The sequence below is a fragment of the Nyctereutes procyonoides genome, unplaced genomic scaffold, assembly GCF_905146905.1.
Source record: "Nyctereutes procyonoides isolate TBG_1078 unplaced genomic scaffold, NYPRO_anot_genome, whole genome shotgun sequence".
Lineage (NCBI taxonomy): Eukaryota > Metazoa > Chordata > Mammalia > Carnivora > Canidae > Nyctereutes > Nyctereutes procyonoides.
In genome coordinates this window covers 2,625,255-2,645,356 of record NW_026575118.1, presented here as the reverse complement: position 1 = coordinate 2,645,356, position 20,102 = coordinate 2,625,255, and the positions used below count along the sequence as shown (strand labels likewise).

The 20,102-nt window shown below is 35.7% G+C and overlaps 1 protein-coding gene across 2 annotated transcripts in view; it reads right to left on the bottom strand.

The window, feature by feature from the left end:
* BTAF1 (B-TFIID TATA-box binding protein associated factor 1) overlaps positions 1–20,102 on the bottom strand; it is a 94,550-nt gene that overhangs the window by 37,577 nt on the left and 36,871 nt on the right. For both annotated transcript variants that reach the window (XM_055334420.1, XM_055334421.1), the window contains 7 exons: positions 19,266–19,390; positions 17,312–17,432; positions 10,830–10,934; positions 9,137–9,286; positions 8,502–8,644; positions 8,082–8,256; positions 6,401–6,604 (listed from right to left, as the gene is read on the bottom strand). In XM_055334420.1, coding sequence (XP_055190395.1) covers positions 6,401–6,604; positions 8,082–8,256; positions 8,502–8,644; positions 9,137–9,286; positions 10,830–10,934; positions 17,312–17,432; positions 19,266–19,390 — 1,023 coding nt within the window. The remainder of the gene's footprint in view (positions 1–6,400; positions 6,605–8,081; positions 8,257–8,501; positions 8,645–9,136; positions 9,287–10,829; positions 10,935–17,311; positions 17,433–19,265; positions 19,391–20,102) is intronic.

Here is a 20,102-nt window from a genome sequence, read left to right as displayed (position 1 = left end):
CAAATCTCACAAACTTTTCAGGGAAAAATATTCTTCTCAACTTAGAAATTTGGGGGGGGGGCAGCTATTGCTAAGTGGCTAAGTATTGCTAACTGGATTATTTTCATTCTTTCTTTGACCTCCCTTCCCATGAAAATGCTGGGGGTAGGAGGTGTTAAAAAAGGGAAAGAAACTGTTGCAATAGTCATGAATATTCTACTTACCAAAAGCTGCCTAAAGTTATAACCCTGTGACATCATACTACTTTACAAGCCACATTTAAAAACTCAATACATCTTTAACAATTTTGAGATATAATTCACAAAAAATACATCCATTTAAAGTGTACAATTCAATGATTTTTATTCTATTCAGAGTCCTACAACCATCACAATTTTAGAACATGTTCATTTTCCCCAAAATAAAATTCATACCTCTTAGTAATCACTCATCTCTTTCTAATAACCCTATGCAACCACTTAATCTGTTTTCTAACTTTATAGATTTGCCTATTCTAGACATTTCATATGAATGGACTGATACAGTATGTAACCTTTAGTGACTGATTTCCTTCATTTAGCATAATGCTTTCAAGGTTCACCAATCTTGTAGTAATGAATATAGTACCTCTTTCCCTTTTCTTGCCAAATAATATCCCACACTATATGGATATGTATCACACTGTATTTATCCATTCATTAGTTGATGAACATTTGGGTTGTTTCTACCCTTTGGCTACTATATTTAATAATGATTCTATGAAGACTTACATACAAGTTTTTGCATGGGCATGTTTTTTTAATTACCATCTAACGACTGTGTGATGGCTTACATAACAAAAATAGTCTTCTTGTTTGACAGATAACTGTAATTATATGCAGCCTCTATAAGTAGATCCAGTCTAATGACTATTAGCCAGAGAAGACTGTAACATTGAAGAACTTTTTTTTTAAATAGAAAATATGATTTTTTCAGACTTACAAATAATTCTATTATGGACAAAACTGATAATACTGGCCTCTTATTATGAGCAACAAAACAGGCACACAACTAAGATCCTCTTTTATCATTATAAAATACGAAACTTTAAATTGGGCCATATATCTACTTGACCTTGTCCATTTGCTCACTAGAAAGAAACATAATCACATATCACTTTCAGCTTATACTTTCCACTTTGTTTTATTTATTCAGGTTCTGCATAAGATTTATCGGAAAAAGGATTTCACTGCTAAAAGTTTGAAAACACTGTCCTAAATATACTATGCTGTCAATTTTCAATGATTCTAAGCAGCTATCCAAATACCTAAAATTCATTAATTCACTCATCCAAAAAGTTTCTATTGAGGAATACTAAAAGATGAATAAGACCCAATGTCTTCATACTCTCAAAAATGTAGAGACTAATGTGGAAGAGAGATATATAAGTAAACAAGACAATGTAACATATAACCGAAGTAAGTGCAAGTTACTGTGGGACACATGGGTTGCATAACTCTTCTCTAGTGATAAGATTAGTGGAGGCTTGCCAGATGAAGTTAACACTTGTGATTTTTATTTTTATTAAATATTTTATTCATTTGAGAGAGAGCATGCACTCATGAGCAAGGGGAGAGTAGTACAAGCAGACTCCTCGCCCAGCACAGAGCCAGGTGTGGGGCTTGATCTCATGACCCTGAGATGTGACCTGAGCCGAAACCAAAAGTTAGATGCTCAACCAACTGAACCACCCAGGCGTCCTTTGTGATGGGTTTTTAAAGAATATGTTAAGCCAGGAGTTGTAAGGATACCTTGGCAAAAAGTGTGAGGTGGTGAGTGGAAAGTGAGGCATTTTTCAGGGAATTGAGAACAGTCATCATGGACTGAGTAGAGGGTGCAGATGGAGGAATGTTAAGAGATGAACCTGGGATAAACATAGAAGGTTGAAGGTAGGGAATTCTTGACAAAAGAAATAGGAGCTCAGGCTCAGAAGTGAGAATGAGTGAGGCATAGAAAGTGAGTGAGCATAGCATATTTCTGCAAGAAAAAAACTACACTGAAGGGGAGGGCATTTGAGAGAAAATGAAAAGAGATAAAGAATTTAGAGAAGGTGTAAAAAGTAAGAAAGAAAAAACTAAAATCAAGGAAAATAAAAATAATGTTTTTAAGTAAGGGAGGGATACTTTCAGAGTGGCACTAACAGACTTTACAAGTCTGGCACAACATGCAAGATGAAATGGGCCAAAGACCGTCTAGAGCCTTAGAGATGAGTCAGGACCTAGTCATAAAGTACTAAGGCCCTTGACCAGATTGTAATGAAAACAGAGAAAAGATAAACATGTGGGGCTTTCTGAAAGAAAATGGTAGCAAAATTTGCAACTGTGGATTGAAAAAGGCATTTTACTGTTAAATTCCAGTTTTGGTTGTATTAAACTAAAGCTATCCAACTAAAAATGCCCAATCAAAGAACTTCAAGAGATCAAGAGAAGATAGCATAACACCTGGATAAGAACTAAATTCTGAGAATGGTGACAAAGAAAGATCTGAGGAATATGCTTATACTGGCAGGTAAGAGAAAAACAGGAAGTCAATGTAAAGATTTAAAAAGCAATGGCTTGGGATCACTGGGTGGCACAGCGGTTTGGTGCCTGCCTTTGGCCCAGGGCGCGATCCTGGAGACATGGGATCGAGTCCCACGTCGGGCTCCGGGTCATGGAGCCTGCTTCTCCCTCTGCCTGTGTCTCTGCCTCTCTCTCTCTCTCTCTCTCTCTGTGTGTGTGACTATCATAAATAAAATAAAAATTAAAAAAAAAAAAGCAATGGCTTTTCATGGATGGATGGATAAAGAAGATACAGCATATATTTACAATGGAATATTATTTAGCCACAAAAGAGATTGAATTTTTCCATCTCCAACAAAATGGATGGACCTTGAGGGCATTATGCTAAGTGAAATACATCAGAGAAAGACAAATACATTATGATTTCACTTACATGTGTAATCTAAAAAAAAACACGAGCAAATAAAGCTAACAGATACAAAGTAGACTGGTACTTGCCCAGAGGGGAGGGAGATTTGGGGAAGGAGGGCAAAGTGGGTGGAGGTCAAGAGGTACAAACTTCCAGTTATAAAATAAGTTATGGGGAAGTAATGTACAGCATGATAACCACAGTAAATAATATTACACTGTATATGTGGACATTGCTAAGACAGTAAACCTTGAAAGTTTTCGTCATAAGAAAAATAAAATTGTCAAAAATAGAGAGGGAAGACAGACTGTAAAGTTTGAGATTTCATTCCAAGATGGAAAAAAAAAAAAAACCACCAGCAGAAGCAAAATGGATAAATTACAGAACAGCAACAACCAGAAAAACCACCTCATGAACAACTCAAAAAATAGCAATTTAACTTTTCTCACAGGTGAGAACAAAAAAAATTCAATATATAATTTTCTAATTAGAAAAGGATAAAAAATGAAGACTGCTCTTTCACAGGAACCAACACAAGTAACTCAGTTTTCTGATCCTATAACTCAAAAAAGGAATAACTCATTTACACCTAACTTCAAGAACTTACTAAAGTACAAAGCTTACAGTAATTAAGACATTGGTGATGGTATGAGAGACAAATGGATTGAACAGAGTACAAATATAGATCTACACTTCAACAAATTTTTGAAAGGTGCCAAAGCAATCCAATGGGGAATGGAAAATCTTTTCAATAAATGATGCTGGAAAAAATGGTTATCTTCATGAAAAACAATCTGTACTTCACACTATACTTTCAAAATGGATGACAAATCTAAACATAAAAGCTGGGCAGCCCGGGTGGCTCAGCGGTTTAGTGCCACCTTTAGCCCAAGGTGTGATCCTGGAGTCCTGGGATCGAGTCCCGCATCGGCTTCCCTCCATGGAGCCTGCTTCTCCCTCTGCCTGTGTCTCTAATGAATAAATAAAATCTATAAATCTAGATATAAATAAACAAACAAGCAAGCAAGCAAGCTAAAACTGCCAAGAAAATGTATGTGAATACCTTCACAACTTGGAGTAAGAAAAGGTACTTTGGGTCACAGAACACAATAACCATAGAAGAAAACAACTGATAAATTAGATGTCATCAAAATTAAAAATATTTGCTTATCTAAAGACCATTAAGAAAAGGCAAGCCACATACTGGGAAAAAATATTCAGAAAGCACCCTTCTTAAAAAGATTTGGTATTCTGAGATATATTTAAAAACGAAACAAAACAACTCCTAGGAGCACCTGGGTGGCTCAGCTGGTCAAGCATCTGACTCTTGGTTTCAGCTTAGGTCATGATCTCAGGGTTGTAAGATCAAGGCCCCGAGTTGGGCTCCATGCTCAGCCTGGAGTCTGCTTAAGATTCTCTCTCTCTCTCTCTCTCTCTCTCTCTCTCTGCCCCCTTCTTCCTCTGTGGCCCTCTCTTTCTCTCTTTTTCTCTCTCTCTCCCTCCCTCCCTCCAGTAAATCTTTTTTAAAAAACCAAAAACTTCTACAACTCAATAATAATAAGACAACCTCATTAAAAATAGACAAAAAATTTGAATATACATTTCAGACAGGTCTACAAATGGCCAATAAGACACAAAAAAGTGTTGAACATATTAGTCATCAAGGAAACACAAAGTAAAACCACAATGCCATATCATATAACCACCAGAATGGCTAAAATAAAAGTAGCAATCATACCAAATGTTGGTGATGGAGCAATCACACCAAATGCTGGTGATGATGTGGAACAACCAGAACTCACACATATTGTTGGTTAAAAGGTAAAATGATATAGCCACTTTGGGAAAAGGTCTGCAATTTTTTATAAAACCAAACAAACACCTACCCAATGACCCAGCAATTCTACTCATACATATTTATTCAAAGAAGTGAAAATACAGATCTACAAAAAGACTTGTGCAAGAATGTTTATAGCAGCTCTGTTCATAACAGCCCAAAACTTGGAATAGCTCAAGTTTTCATCAATAGGAGAAGAGTTTAACTGTGGTATATTTATTTATACAATGGAATAAAACTAATTGATAAAAAACAATGAATCACTGATACACATAACAACATGGATGAATTTTAAAAACATCATGCGGAAAAAAAACATATCAAACAGCACAGAGTGTATGATTCTAATTATATAAAATTCTAGAATAAGCAAAAGTAATCTATGGTGGAAAAATCAGAACAATGATTACTTGAGGGCAGGGATAGGCAGGGATTGACTTTGAAATAGTGATGGTATTGTCTGTAACTTGACAGGAGTTTGGGTTTCCTTTTTTTTTTTTTAATTTTTATTTATTTATGATAGTCACACACACAGAGAGAGAGAGAAAGAGGCAGAGACATAGGCAGAGGGAGAAGCAGGCTCCATGCACCGGGAGCCCAATGTGGGATTCGATCCCAGGTCTCCAGGATCGCACCCTGGGCCAAAGGCAGGCGCCAAACTGCTGCGCCACCCAGGGATCTCAAGTTTGGGTTTCATAGATATACCCATCTGTTAAAATTCATCAAGTAGTTTAAGATTTGTGTACTCCATAGGAGATAAATTTTACCTCACAAAAGAGCAAAAAACAAATACTGAATTTTAGCTAATGACATATATACATGCTGAAGTGTACTAATATCTGCAACTTAGAAATGCATCAAAAAAATAAGATAAACTGATGGCTGGTTAAGTAGAGAGCTGCATATATATGTGATAAAGAAAATTTGGTAAAATGTTAACTATACAATCTAGTCGATGAATAATATATGAATGTTCACTGTGTAATTCTTTTACCTTTTCTTTATGTTTGACTATTTTCATTGTAAGTTGAGAGAGGAGATGAGAAATACTCAGGAACTTATATAGAAGTAGTTTTTTCTATACTCTGCCAGTTTTAGTTTAGTTCTTTTTTTTTAAGCTTTTTATTTGAGAGAGAGAGAGAGAGAGAGAGAGAGAGAGAGAGAGAATGCCTGTGCACAAGCAGAGTTTGGAGCAAAGAATGGAGAGGGAGAAGGAGACTCTCAGGCAGACTGCACTCTGAGCACAGTGTCTGATGCAAGGCTGATCTCAGGACCCTGAGATCACCACCTGCACAGAAACCAAGATTCAAACACTTAACCAATTGAGCCACCTAGGCATCCTAATACTCTGCCAGTTTTAAGCAAAACTGAGAAATGACCAAAAAATGGAACAGCTTTTTCTGATAAAGGTACACGGGCTTGTTAGAATCTGAGATTTAAAGAAAATTCTTTCCCCATCCTCTAATTTAAAAAAAATCAATACAATACAGTAACTTTCCTATAGGGCAGGGGTGCCAAGCTATCAGGCCACGGACATATTCAACAATAGTGTTTTTGTGGTAAACACCACATAACAAATTTCTAATCTTTATTTCATGCTCAATCTAAAATTAAGAAAGTTACTTCTTTACTCACCAGGTCATTAGCTTGATCTATTGTAAAAACATTGTTGTTTACTCTATTACCAACTTCAATATGTGCATCAGCTAATGATGAAATAAGCTGTTTACACTCATTCTGCATTCGCGTGAATGGAACGGCAATTTCATCATAATACAAATGTTCTGAAAGGATATCAAGTAAACGTGGCTGCACAGCTAGGGTAACAGCTTTACACTCCTAAAATAGACAAAAAACATCAGGGCCAATATATAAACATAATTCTTAGAGATGCATACATCTTCACTTGCAAACTACCAAATTCTAAATTCCTATTCATTTTGAATCTACATTCTGTTACCTCCCAGAACATCGTTAGTTGTAGAAAAGGTATCACACCCAAACTATGCTAAAATTTTAATATGAATGACCACAGAACATGCACATGGAACTATGACAATTCCATAAATTTTGCACCTAATTACTCTTATTTAACTCTGAATTTATACCAAGTGTACATACATATAGCACAGATTTAAAAATATGTAACTGTAAAAAGAAATCAGTCAGAAAAGAACACTTAGCATGCATTAAAAATGTTATTTGAAAACTCATTATTAGATTTAATAGTTGAACCCATAGCTTCACATGCCATACTGTAGAAATGGATATATAATTTAAAAGCTACTTACCTGCCCCCAAATTTAACTAACCCTTCCCACTCTCTCTGGTTGTTGCCTGCCCCAACCAGAGGGGGAATGGCCTCAGTGGTGAGCCATGAGGGGTTCTGTGGGATCTGGGTGATCAGCCTGGGCTTCACAGAGTAAGTCCAGAGAAGCTCTGTGAGGGTCCAGAAACCGAACTGTCAACACTTGCTGCTGAGTCTGAGAGGCACAAAAACACAGCATCACTGCCTCTCCAGCACACCGAGTCCTGCCTAAAAACAGATGAGCCTTGCTTCTTTCCAGAGGCAAAGCTGGGGTCTCAGTTGCAACAGAGCATGGCTCAATTACTTTTAGACATAGCTTATAGCTTTAACAAACTGCTAAGAGGCAGTAACAAGAAACTCTCACAGCAAGTGCAGACAGTTAAATTTCCAGAATTCCAGTTAATGGAATAAACAAAGCCAGCAGGAAGTTTCTTTGATTTACAGAAGTCTTACACAAAATCACACACCTTATTAGAAATTAAAGGTTAAAGGGGCTGCAGGAATAGCTTAATTGAAAACATGAAGATTTTCATTTAAATGTAGAGGTTTTATTCTTCCTGTGACCCAAAATTCTGCCCTTGCTACTACTCATACAAATAGATTTCTATTACTCAAAGCCTCTTATCTTTTGTAGTTTTCAGTGACATCTGAAATATAAAGGAATGAATGACTAATAGTTTCTGGACTGCTTCCATACAGACACATGTCTTTTTAGGAGGGACATCTCTTAACAGATTATAATATCAAGAGCAAACATTAAGTATGGTTTTAGCTAGTAGTCTCAGGTACCAGATTAGGGATTCTACGGAAAAAAAAAAAAAGCCTAAGGTTAAAAGCAAATGGAAGAGAAACAATGTTTCACTATAATTTAGAAAACTTTTCTATAACTGTTGGGTTTTTATACGGAGAAGATTTGTTTGTTTATAAAATGTAATAAGAATAATCCTAACAGCTAATGGAAACTGGTTTACTTAATTTGTCTTCATTACTTTTTGGGCAAAATCTTACCTTTTGTAAAGCAGCCCATTCACAGATTACCAAAGCAACACTAATTCTCTGTAAGGCAGATTTGGAGTTCAAATGGAAGAGTAGTAATTGGCCAAGGGATTCAGCTGGTTTAATTTCTTGGGTTGCCACATTTACACCTGGATCACAAATACAGCAACAAAGCGCCCCTAACAACCTATGAGGGAGAAAAAAGTTACTACAGAAATTTCTTAACATTTTCCTTATTGAAGCTATAACTTTTCCCAACAAAGACATAACTCCTATTTTATCTTTATAAAAAGATATAAATGTAATTTAAAACTTCAAGAAAATGAAAAATGTTCTCTTACACTTTTTCTGTAATAGTGTGCTAGAGGAAGTACTGACAAACATATCAGAAGAATATTTTAGTTAAAGGGCTTCTGAATTTTGTATACTCACTTGGCTGCCATCATTCTGGCCCGCATAACAACAAAATCCCTAGTAGAGGGGTCTTCCATGATGGTGTCTGCACCTGCAATGTATTCCTGAAGGACTTCTTTAGTTTGGCTTTGGCCTTGGCGTATCTTACCACCTGTTTTTTCCTAGAGGGAAAGAGGAAAAAAAATAATTAAAGATTAATCATCAGGGACACCTGGGTGGCTCAGTGGTTGAACGTCTGCCTTTGACTCAGGGCCTGATCCCAAGGTCTTGGGATGGAGTCCCACATTAGGCTCCCTAAAGGGAGCCTGCTTCTCCTTCTGCCTACATGTCTCTGCTTCTGTGTGTCTCTCATGAATAAATAAAATCTTTAAAAATAAAAAACTTAATAGGCAACTCTCCTCTACACAAAAATATTCTCATTTGTTATCCCAGTAAACCACAGTTCTTTTCACAAAATTTTCATGGATAAAAATTATTATGTATTTTGTCAAGGTTATTATGCATTTTGCCAAGGTCCTCATAAAATAATAATTTCTCCATACATTAAATTAATTAAATCATGGTTAAAATAAAGCAATACAAATTTCTTACATAGTTACCATATTAATAACCAGAACTGAACATACAAATATATTATGTCCCTCTACACTTACCTTGGCTCTAGCTTTTACTTCTAGCAACATATTTAAATCAATAGGTAAATGAGAAGGTTGCATCATTAGGCAAAGCCAAGCACCCATCCATGGACAAGCAGCTGCTACCACATACTGAACTGAAGCCTTGCTCAGCAGTTCCATCCAAACCTACAGAAAGAAAGAGAACCGTGAAAAGTGAAATTTTTCTAGTAAGGGCTAGTAAAATCTAATACTTATTAAAATCTAATACTTAGGGGCAGCCCGGGTGGCTCAACAGTTTAGCGCTGGCTTCAGTCCAGGGCGTGATCCTGGAGACCCGAGATCAAGTCCCACATCAGGCTCCCTGCATGGAGTCTGCTTCTCCCTCTGCCTGTGTCTCTGCCTCTCTCTCTCTCTCTCCTCTCTGTGTATTTAAATAAATAGTAAAAAATCTTTTAAAAAAATAAAAAATAAATAAAAAATAATAAAATCTAATACTTAAAAAAATCTAACACTTATTTTTAGGGATACTGAATTTTTTTTGGGGGGGATACTGAATTTTTAAAAAAGTGGGAAACAGCACAAAAACCAATTTTAAAAGTCAATATAAAGGCTTAATTTTAAATACAGCTTTTTGATAGGTTTGTATACTAAAAAACAAAGTTTTCAAGAGAGGAATACAAAGAATTTCCTTCAATATTTTGTGAAAATCATTTAAAATATAAGATAGCCATAAATATGAGTTGTCAAAAGTTCAGTCATTGAAATCCTTTGCATATAATCATAAATCTTGATACTAATGCAGTCCTATAGTCAACACACACACTTTAGGGGCACCTGGGTAGCTCATTTGGTTAAGAGTCTACCTTTGGCTCTGGTCATGATCTCAGGGTCCTAGTATTCGAGGCCCGCATCCATCCCCAAGTCAAGCTCCGTACTCAGTGCAGAGTCTGCTTCTCCCTCTCCCTCTCCCACTGCCCCTCCCTCAACTTATGCTCTGTCAGATAAAATCTTAAAAACAAACAAAACCACACACATATTCAAGATATAACAGCTTCTGATAGAGATCCTCTGCTAAAGTTAGAGGTAATAATATCCTAGCATAAAATTAAGAACAAATCTTGATTCATGATCTTACTCAATAAGGTACCTTTCTTGATGCCTAATATTAAATGTAACTAAAAACACATAAAAATACCACTGTTAATCCAAGGCTGTTAACAACGAGCTGCCTCAGGGGCAATAACTCAAGACTGAATTACAAGAGTACCATTTCCCTACATAAGCATTTATTAACTATATCAAGTGCCTCTTTTTTAAAGATTCTAACACATATGACCAATCTTGCTAAGTAAGGAAAAAAAAATATAAATCCAAACCACAACAATCAAGACTGTATATTACCAATGATCCCAAAAGATACTTTGCAGGATCAATAAGCATATGGATAAACAGCAAAATAAATGATGCAGAAAAAGTGTTTTCATTTTATTTTCTGTATTGAGGCTATCAGAAAGTGCTTAAAATACTTGCCTAGTAGAATTAACTATTATACTCCATAAAAGTATAAAAGGCCTATTTCTTTGTTTCATTTTATAGATCTCCACGCTTTTCAAGTGTCTTGACTTCTAGTTTCATAAAATCCTTGACCAATAACATACAGCAATTATGAAAAATGTTAAAAAGCTACCAAGCTATCAGGGAAAAGAGTACAGATATATTTATTGTGTACCTTGTGAATGAGGTCCAGAATTTCCTGGCTGCTTTCTAAAACACAAAACTGAAAAATGTGTCGAAGCATATCAGGCAGGATAGGTATAAGCCAAGATGAAGAGTTCTGAAAACAAAAACAGCATCAAATCTATAGTATATAATTCTTGAGTGTTAGCTTGTTTGAAGAGTTACAAGTCAAATAATACAAGTGTTACCATGAAACGATGGTATGACTTTACCAAAATGTTCGACTGGGTGATAAATTTTTACAAGATTTTGGAGCAACAGTATTGCACTTCTTATTCTAATGATTTGGAGAAATTAAATATCACCAGAAAAACTAGTATTTTAAAAATGCAGATTCTCTAGTAGCATAGCATAAAGTCTGCTTAGTAGAAAATATAAAACTGGGAAAACACAAAAATGAAGTAAACTCCATATTTACACAATTTATAATGCTCTGTTCTACTCATTTGTCCAATCAATATTTATTGAAAGTCAGATGAGTATTTTAACCTTTGCTCTTGCCCTTCAATACCTTTGTAAAATCTGGCCAACACCTAACTAGCTAATGTTCTCTAATGCCAGTCTTAGTTAAATATAGTCTTTTGGTTTTTCCTTTCCCCTCTACATATGCATGTGAGAAATTTCTTACATCCTAGATCCTGAGATTCCAACTCAATCTCATATATATCTTCATGCTAAATACGTTTCATGCTAAAGCTTGCTTTTCAAATAGTCAATGATGTATGTAACTGAAATTTTGTAATAACTCAAAGTGGCTGTGATGCAAGTGGAATGGAAAAGTTGACCCTATCAGGAGAACAAAAGATTAATGTCCAACATGTTTTTCTAGATTAAGGAGTCAAGTTCAAGCTACAGCACTAACTGGTAACAATACTAGATATTCCAGGAAAGTAGTTGACTGATAGACATACAGATTCACAGATACACTCTTGTACGCATATAAACAGTCATGGGCTAAAGAGACAGTACAGAAAGGAAAATAAAGTAGTAAATTTCTTCACTTTGATCACCAAACTGCTAGTTTAACAAAAAAGTTACACCTTGATTTTATGTTCTTACCAAATGAAACTAGTTCGGTTTGCTTACAAGTTCCTATTTCATGCTCCCTACGAAGTGGTTTGGTTTGGCTATACAAAGTGTATTTGAATGATAAAAAGAGGCTATAGAGGAGGTAGAGCCAATATCTGGAAAGTCTTCTGTGCCAAACTAGTGAAGAATATAAAAAAACAGTTGAAGAGTCTAAATAAGGAGTACCATGATTAGCACTGCATTTTATAACAATCCCACTCAGCACCATGAAAGACCAAATGGGGGTGGGAACCAAAATGGAGGCAGAGAGACCAGTTTGAAAGGTGATGAATTGATGTATTTGAGAAGTGCACAAGCTTGAACCAGGCAATGGTAGTGGGATCACAGAGAGAGGAATGGAGATACATTATTGAAAAGGGGGGCCATATATTAAATGTGGCCCATTATTTAAAAAAAAAAAAAAGTAAAATGAAACTAGAAATTTTTGATCAAGGGGCACCTGGGTGGCTCAGTGGTTGAGCATCTGCCTTTGACTCAGGGCATGATCCCAGGGTCCTGGGATTGAGTTCCACATCAGGCTCCCCACAGGGAGCCTGCTTCTCCCTCTGCCTATGTCTCTGCCTCTCTCTGTGTGTCTCTCATGAATAAATAAATGAACTCTTTAAAAAAAAAAAACTGGACACAAAAATAAAAATAAAACTCAAAATGGATTAAGGACCTACATGTGTGCTTGAAACCATAAAAATCCTACAAGAGAGCACAGGCAGTAATTTCTCTGGCATGGCCATAGCAACATTTTTTTAGACATGTCTCCTCAAGCAAGGGAAACAAAAGCAAAAAATAAACTACTAGGACTACATCAAAACAAAAAGGTTCTGTACAGCAAAGGAAACAATCAACAAAACTAAAAGGCAACCTACGAATGGGAGAAGATGTTTGCAAATGACATATCCAATAAAAGGGTAGTATTCAAAATATAAAAAGAACTTAGAGGGACGCCTAGGTGGCTCAGTGGTTGAGCGTCTGCCTTTGACTCAGGGCATGATCCTGGGGTCCTGGGATTGAGTCCCACATCGGGCTTCCCACAGAAAGCCTGCTTCTCCCTCTGCCTTTCTCTCTGCTTCTCTCTGTGTGTCTCTCTTGAATAAATAAATAAATAAAATCTTAAAAAAAAAAAAAGAAAAAAAGAACTTAGAAAACTCAGCACCAAAAAAACCGCCAAGTAATCCAATTTAAAAATGGGCAGAAGACAGACATTTCTTCAAAGAAGACATACAGATGGCCAACACACACATGAAAAGATGCTCAACACCGCTCATCATCAAGGAAATGCAAATCAAAACTACAATGAGATATCACATCACAGTTGTCAGAATGGCTAAATTCACAACACAAGAAACAACAGGTGTTGGCAAGGATGTGGAGAAAAAGGAATTCTTGTGCACTGCTGGTTGGAATGCAAACTGGTACAGCCAGTGTGGAAAACAGTATGGAGATTTCTCAAAAAGTTAAAACATTCAAATGATCCAGTTAATTGTTCTTTTGGGTATTTACCCAAAGAATATGAAAACATTAATTTAAAGATACATGCATCTCTACATTTATTGCAGCAATATTTACAATAGTCAAAATATGGAAGCAGCCCAGTGGACAGTGATAGATGAATGGATAAAGAAAATGTGGGATATGTATGCGTGCCCACATGCATACACAGAAATACTAGCCATAAAAACGGACAAAATAAAATCTTGCCATTTGCAAAACGAATGGATCTAGAGAATATAATGTTAAGTGAAATAAGTTAGAGAAAGACAAATACCATAGATTTTAATCATAAATGTGAAATTTAACAAAACGAACAACAAAAACAACAGATAAACCAGAAAAACAGACTAAATCATAGAGAACAAATTGATGGTTACCAGAGGATAGATGGGTAGAGCAGGTGAAGTGGATCAAGAGGATACTTATCATGATGAGTACAAATATATAGAATTATTGAATCACTGTATTAGTTGTGTGGGTTTGTTTTGTTTTGTTTTTATTTGAGAGAGCAAGTGAACAAGCATGAGAGGCATGACAGGCAGGAGGAAAGGAAGAAGAGAAGCAAATTCTCCAGTGAACCAGGAGCTCGATGTGGGGCTCAATCCCAGGGCCATGAGATCATGACCTGAGCCAAAGGTAAGCGCCTGCTTAACCAACTGAGCCACTCAGGTACCCAAATCACTATGTTGTACACCTGAAACTGATATAACACTATGTTAACTATACTGGATTTTTTTAAAAAATTCATCAAATAGGGATACCTGGGTGGCTCAACGATTGGGCAGCTGCCTTCATCTCAGGTCCGTGATCCTGGGCTCCTATGAAGAGCCTGCCTCTCCCTCTGCCTATGTCTCTGCCTCTCTCTCTGTCTCTCTCATGAATAAATAAATAAATCTTTAAAAAAAATTCATCAAATAAATATAACATTGTTACAGAAAAAAATTTTTCATCAAATAAATATAACATGGTTACAGCTGGGTTACAGACGTGGACTTGAAAATATTTCTTGACTCCAGATTAATATTAGGAAATAATAAGGGAAAGGACTGACAACAGCTGAAGAGGGGCACCTGGCTGGGTCAATCAGGAGAGCGTAGACCTCTTGATCTCAGTCAGGGTCATGAGCTTGAACCTCACATTGGGTATAGAGATTACTTAAATAAATAAAACTTAAAAAAGAAATACACAAAGAAATTTTAAAATTCAAGAGTAAGAAAACAACTCAATTTTTTAAAAAGGGAAAAGATCTGAATAGACACTTCACTAAAGAAGAGATATAGATGGCAAATAAGCATATGAAAAGATGCTCAAAACATCATCTATCATTGGGGAATTTAAACTATAAGATTCCATTACACATTTATTAGAAAGGCTAAAATCTGCAACACTGACAACATTCAATGTTTGTAAGGATGTGGAGCAACAAGAACTCTCATTCACCACTGATGGAAATGACAAATGGTACCGCAATTCTGGAAGACAATTTCTTATAAAATTAAACATACTCCTTGTGCTCTCTGGGGTTTACCTAAGTGCACTGAAAACTTTCCCATACAAAAACTTGCACATAATGTTTCAAACTTCATTCATGGGCGCCTTGGTGGCTCAGTTGGTTAAGTGTCTGATTTCAGCTAAGGTCATGATCTCAGGGTCCTGGGATAGAGCCTTGCATCCAGCTCCCCACTCAGAGGGGAGTCTGATTCTCACTCTCCCCCTCTGCCCCTCCCGTCTTATGTGCTTGCTCTAATTAAAAAAAAAAAAAAAAACTTTATTCATAATTGCCCAAAACAGGAAGCAACCAAGATATCCTTCAATAAGTCAGTAAATGGGGATGCCTCGTGGCTCAGTGGTTGAGCATCTGCCTTCGGCTCAGGGTGTGATCCCAGAGTCCCCGGATAGAGTCCCACATCGGGCTCCCCACAGAGAGCCTGCTTCTCCCTCTGCCTGTTGTCTCTGCCTCTCTGTGTTTCTCATGAAAAAATAAAATCTTAAAAAAAAAAAAAAGAATTTGGAAAGAGGAAAAGAGGGATCCATAGATGGAGCACAGGCACTTTTTAATTTTGTATGATACTGCAATGGTGGAAACATATCACTGGACATTTGTCAAAACCCATACAATCTACAATACAAAGAGTAAATTCTAATGTAAACTATGGACTTTAGTTAATGGATCAATGGATCATACTAGGGCACCTGAGTGGCTCAGTTGGTTAACTACCCAAATCTAGATTTCAGCACAGGTCATGATGTCAGGGTTGTGAGTTCAAACCATCAGGCTCCACAAATGGGTATGGGATGGGATCTGCTTAAGATTCTTTCTCTCTCTGCCTCTCACCCTCCCTCAAAATTTTTTTTTAAAAAGTACTACACGAATGCAAGATGTTAACTATGGGGAAAATATGTGTGTGTGTGTGTGTGTGTGTGTAGGGGCATATAAGAAATATGTGCTTCTTGCCCAATTTTTCAGTAAACCTAAACTGAACAGCTCTTAAAAGTCTGTTAGAAAAATAAAGAAAACCATGAAGTGAAGAAATCTGGTAACTTCAAGAGGGCTAACCAAAGTAAATTTAAGAACTTTATTTAAGAATTTATTTAAGAATCAAATACCACAATACAAAAATGAAATGAAAATTCAGAACCCATGCCAGTTTTGTCATATGAACCCACGCCTGATCAACTGAGGGTTATAAAACAAATCTGAAGGTTTTTCCTCAGAAGATTCTGATTAGATAAAATTTAAAAATAAGGCAAAACCAAATTTACAGATACAGAATCACAGAAATACAACACAATACCATGCTGATTAAAGCAAGTCTATGTGGAATATTCCCCTCTTTTAATATTCCTAATTCACACAGACGGGCATGAACACAAGAGAGATATTTACCTATACTATAATCTACTGTCTAAAAATAAATAAGTATAAAAAATAAAAAAATAAAAATAAATAAGTAAAATGGAAAAAAAATCAACTTTTTTTTAAGATTTAATTATTTTTTTTTTAAGATTTAATTTATTTATTCATGAGAGACAGAGAGAGAGAGAAAGGCGCAGACAGACACAGGCAGAAGGAGAAGCAGGCTCCATTCCATGCAGGGAGCCTGACGTGGGACTCGATCCTGGGTCTCCAGGACCACACCCTGGGCCAAAGGCGGTGCTAAACCACTGAGCCACCCGGGCTGCCTCAACTGCTGCTTTTTAAGGATCACTGGCTCAAACTGTGGTACCCACAAATAATAGCATGTCAGAATGATTATGATATTTCCCCAAATTCTAGTATTTTGTTTGACCTATTGTTATTTTTAAAATAAAAATGTGAAGTCTTTTATAGGCAGGGCAAAGACTCCTCAAGTCAGCAGTGACATTACCTGATGATCTTTCAAAGCATTTCCATGTGTGACTCCTGAAGTATACTATCCTTGGAAATACTATGCTCTTAAGATTGAGTAATTCTTAAGGAAGAGGGAAGTGCCTAGCAATTTCATCATCATTCTTAAGGAATCATACTGTAGAGCTCCAACTGTAGCCTCCTAATCTGGAATGAGCTCTGCCAATTCTGACAACCAACCAGCTGTCAACCACAAAAAGCAAGCAAAAACTGAATAGGTCTCTAACAGACTATTCAATCCATCTTCCACTCAAAAAATTTGTTGAAGGCCTCCTATGTGTTAAGTACTATTCCAAGCACTGGGAATATGACCTAGAGCAAAATATAAAAATGTTCCTCCCCTCATGGGGATTACACTCTTATGTGTCTACATGGTCACCATACCACCGCTATTAGGTCCAGCATTCTCCTGATCTTTGGATATGTAGCAAGAGTAACCTGGTGGTCAGATTTATTTTATAAAATTATTTTATATAATTTCAAGATCACTAGACATAATTATTAGTTCTTACCTGGTCCTGTGTTGATAATAATGTAAATAGAGTTTCCAGTGCTGCTCTTCGAACTGATGATATAGTGTGATGCAAAAAAGGCCAGACACGTGGAACTAAAACTGTGAGTGACTGCTGAATACTAATAAAGAAAACACAATGTTACTCATTCTCAGTTGTAACTATGTTAATACATTATCTAATATGTCCTTGTGGACCTAGTATCTTTCTTGATGAATAAATTTTAAAAAGATAATACAGTTTTCATATGAACATTCATTTAACATCCTCATTCAGAACTGTTATTATAGCACCAAAATAGCCAGAGCAAATGCAGGCAAAAGAAATATTAGGTTCTACGGCACTAATAGCATGAATTACCTTTTTCAAATAAACTTTCTAATATAACTGTCCTTATTTTCAATCTGTTCTTACTCATGAAAATGGGATATGTATCCTAACTGGTAGTCAGGCTACACAAAATCAAGATTGTTAATTCATTCTTGCCCATGGCTAACCCCAATAGGTAATCAATAGATGCACATAACTTACATTTCCTTTTGGGGTCATCTCTGTCACATATCAAATGATCAAGAGGTTGTATGGTAGTAGCTTTGAAATTCATTATCTTTATTTAGCATTACAAAGTTAAGAAAACTCAAATATCTTCCTTCTCACAGATTAGAGTTTAAATGGAAAAGCAAGAAATGCCACATCTATGCTAACAACTTGAACCACAGAATTCCCGCACATACATGAGTCATTTACTATAAAAATTACCTTGAATTAGAAAATGATGTATAACAGCATTTAAAATATGTAACTGTAGAAAAAGGCATGAATAAAAAAGAATATGGCAGGTGTAACTATCCATTCTTTTGTGGTTCCCCTCAGAATGTCTATCTTTTAACACTATTTTCATTACTTACAGGTTCGTATGAACATCACTTCTTACATTTACTTAAACATTTAGTAAATTTATTTATAAAATTTTAACTTAAAACACATGCACACAGAGACATAAGACTCCAACTATGTAAAAACATTATAATAAGGTCTTGTTAATAGTGTAACTATTCATGTTCCTAATGACATGCTGCATTTCTTACATAAGATGGAAAGTATCTGCCAAATATATGAAGCAAACTTTCTAATAAGGCAACTTTGAAAGAAATTAAAAACTACATATCTATCACATTGAATTAACAGAATTTTCACTACTTTCATTTTCTTACGTTATTTAACTTTCCTGACACTGTCTAGTTAATGATTTTTAAGTCCTAAGTCCTTTATTTAGGGTAGTTATTAACAAAGGCTTATGGTCCAAACCCCTCCACCCAATTTTTTAAATAAAGTTTTATTGGAACACAGCCATATCCATTCCTTTATATACTGTCTATGGATGCTTTTGTATTAGAATGGCATTGCTGAGTACTTTTGACAATGATCACATGGCCCACAAAACCAAAATACCACCATCTGGACTTTCACCGAAAAAGTCTGCCAATCTCTGATTTAGTGCAATTAAAAATAACTCTTGCATTTTGCAACTTGAAAAGGGCTTTCACACAGATGAACTCATTTAATGCCTACAGCTTTCATTATTAATTAAAAATACCTGAAAATTAGGAAATTCCATATATGCCCTGCCACTTTTTCTCTTCACTTGCTTTTACAGGCACTTATTTTGCTATTCCATTATATTTCTGAAGTTAACTATAATAGTATGAACAAGAGAAGAATTATAAAACCAATGCAACGAAAGGGTAAAGGAGATGACCTTTTTAATTTCCTGCCTCAAATGTGCCAGTGGTTAGAGATTAAAGAAGAAAAGGCTGCTTGAGAATATAGTCTTTGGCATCCCCGACTCACAGTGCTGTTCTTAAAGAGGCTATACTATTGTATTCTTAGGTTTCGTTATCTGGAAATGTATATAAACACTTTTTACTTTATTCCACTAACTACAAATAATTACCTGCATTGTTGGACCTGAGGATAAGTTAATAAGGATGAAAGAAGAGTCATAATACTATTTGTTGAAGCTGTAAGATCATCTAGTTCCAGCAGAGCATCCCATAATGTATTTATAATGAAGGGTACCTATAAGATCAGTTATTAAGAAAACATTTTACACAAAATATGCACAAGCTATGCCAAACTTTAGTCACTACTAATTCAAAAACATATATAATCCTCACACCTTTGGATAGTAACAGTTTTGAGCAAAATTAAGGAGGAGGGAGATGTTATTTACTTATATTAATTCTCTTCCCCTCTTTAAATGCCACTCAACTCTACTTTGGTGCTTCCCTTCCCAACCAGGCTCATAACGGGAGGGAGAATTCAAGAAATAAGGTAGCCAATACTCATTATTACGCCAATATTCTATTTTATTTAAAAACAAAACAAAAAAAAACCCTCTGAGAACAATATAGTGTACATATACAAGACATGACCCTCTGTGTAAAGCAACTTTAATATATTTAATAAATACTAATCATCATGAAAAGACAAATTTAGTTTCTGAGCTTTTAAATAAATACTGCTTACTGCACTTCCAAATATTCATGTTCTGATTTTGATAATTTTGAAAGTCAGATCTTAAAAGAGGCATTTCAAAAAATGAGACCAGATTAAAAAAACCTAAAGCCAAAACCAAAATCAAAACAAACAAAAATCCCATATGTCTAAAAACAAGGAGTAAAATAAAGAAAAAACGGTTGCTTTCTTCTCAAGGTTCCTTATATATACTCTCTACATGAAGGAGAAGAAAATTAATAGACAAAATTCACTCCTCCAAGGATAATATATA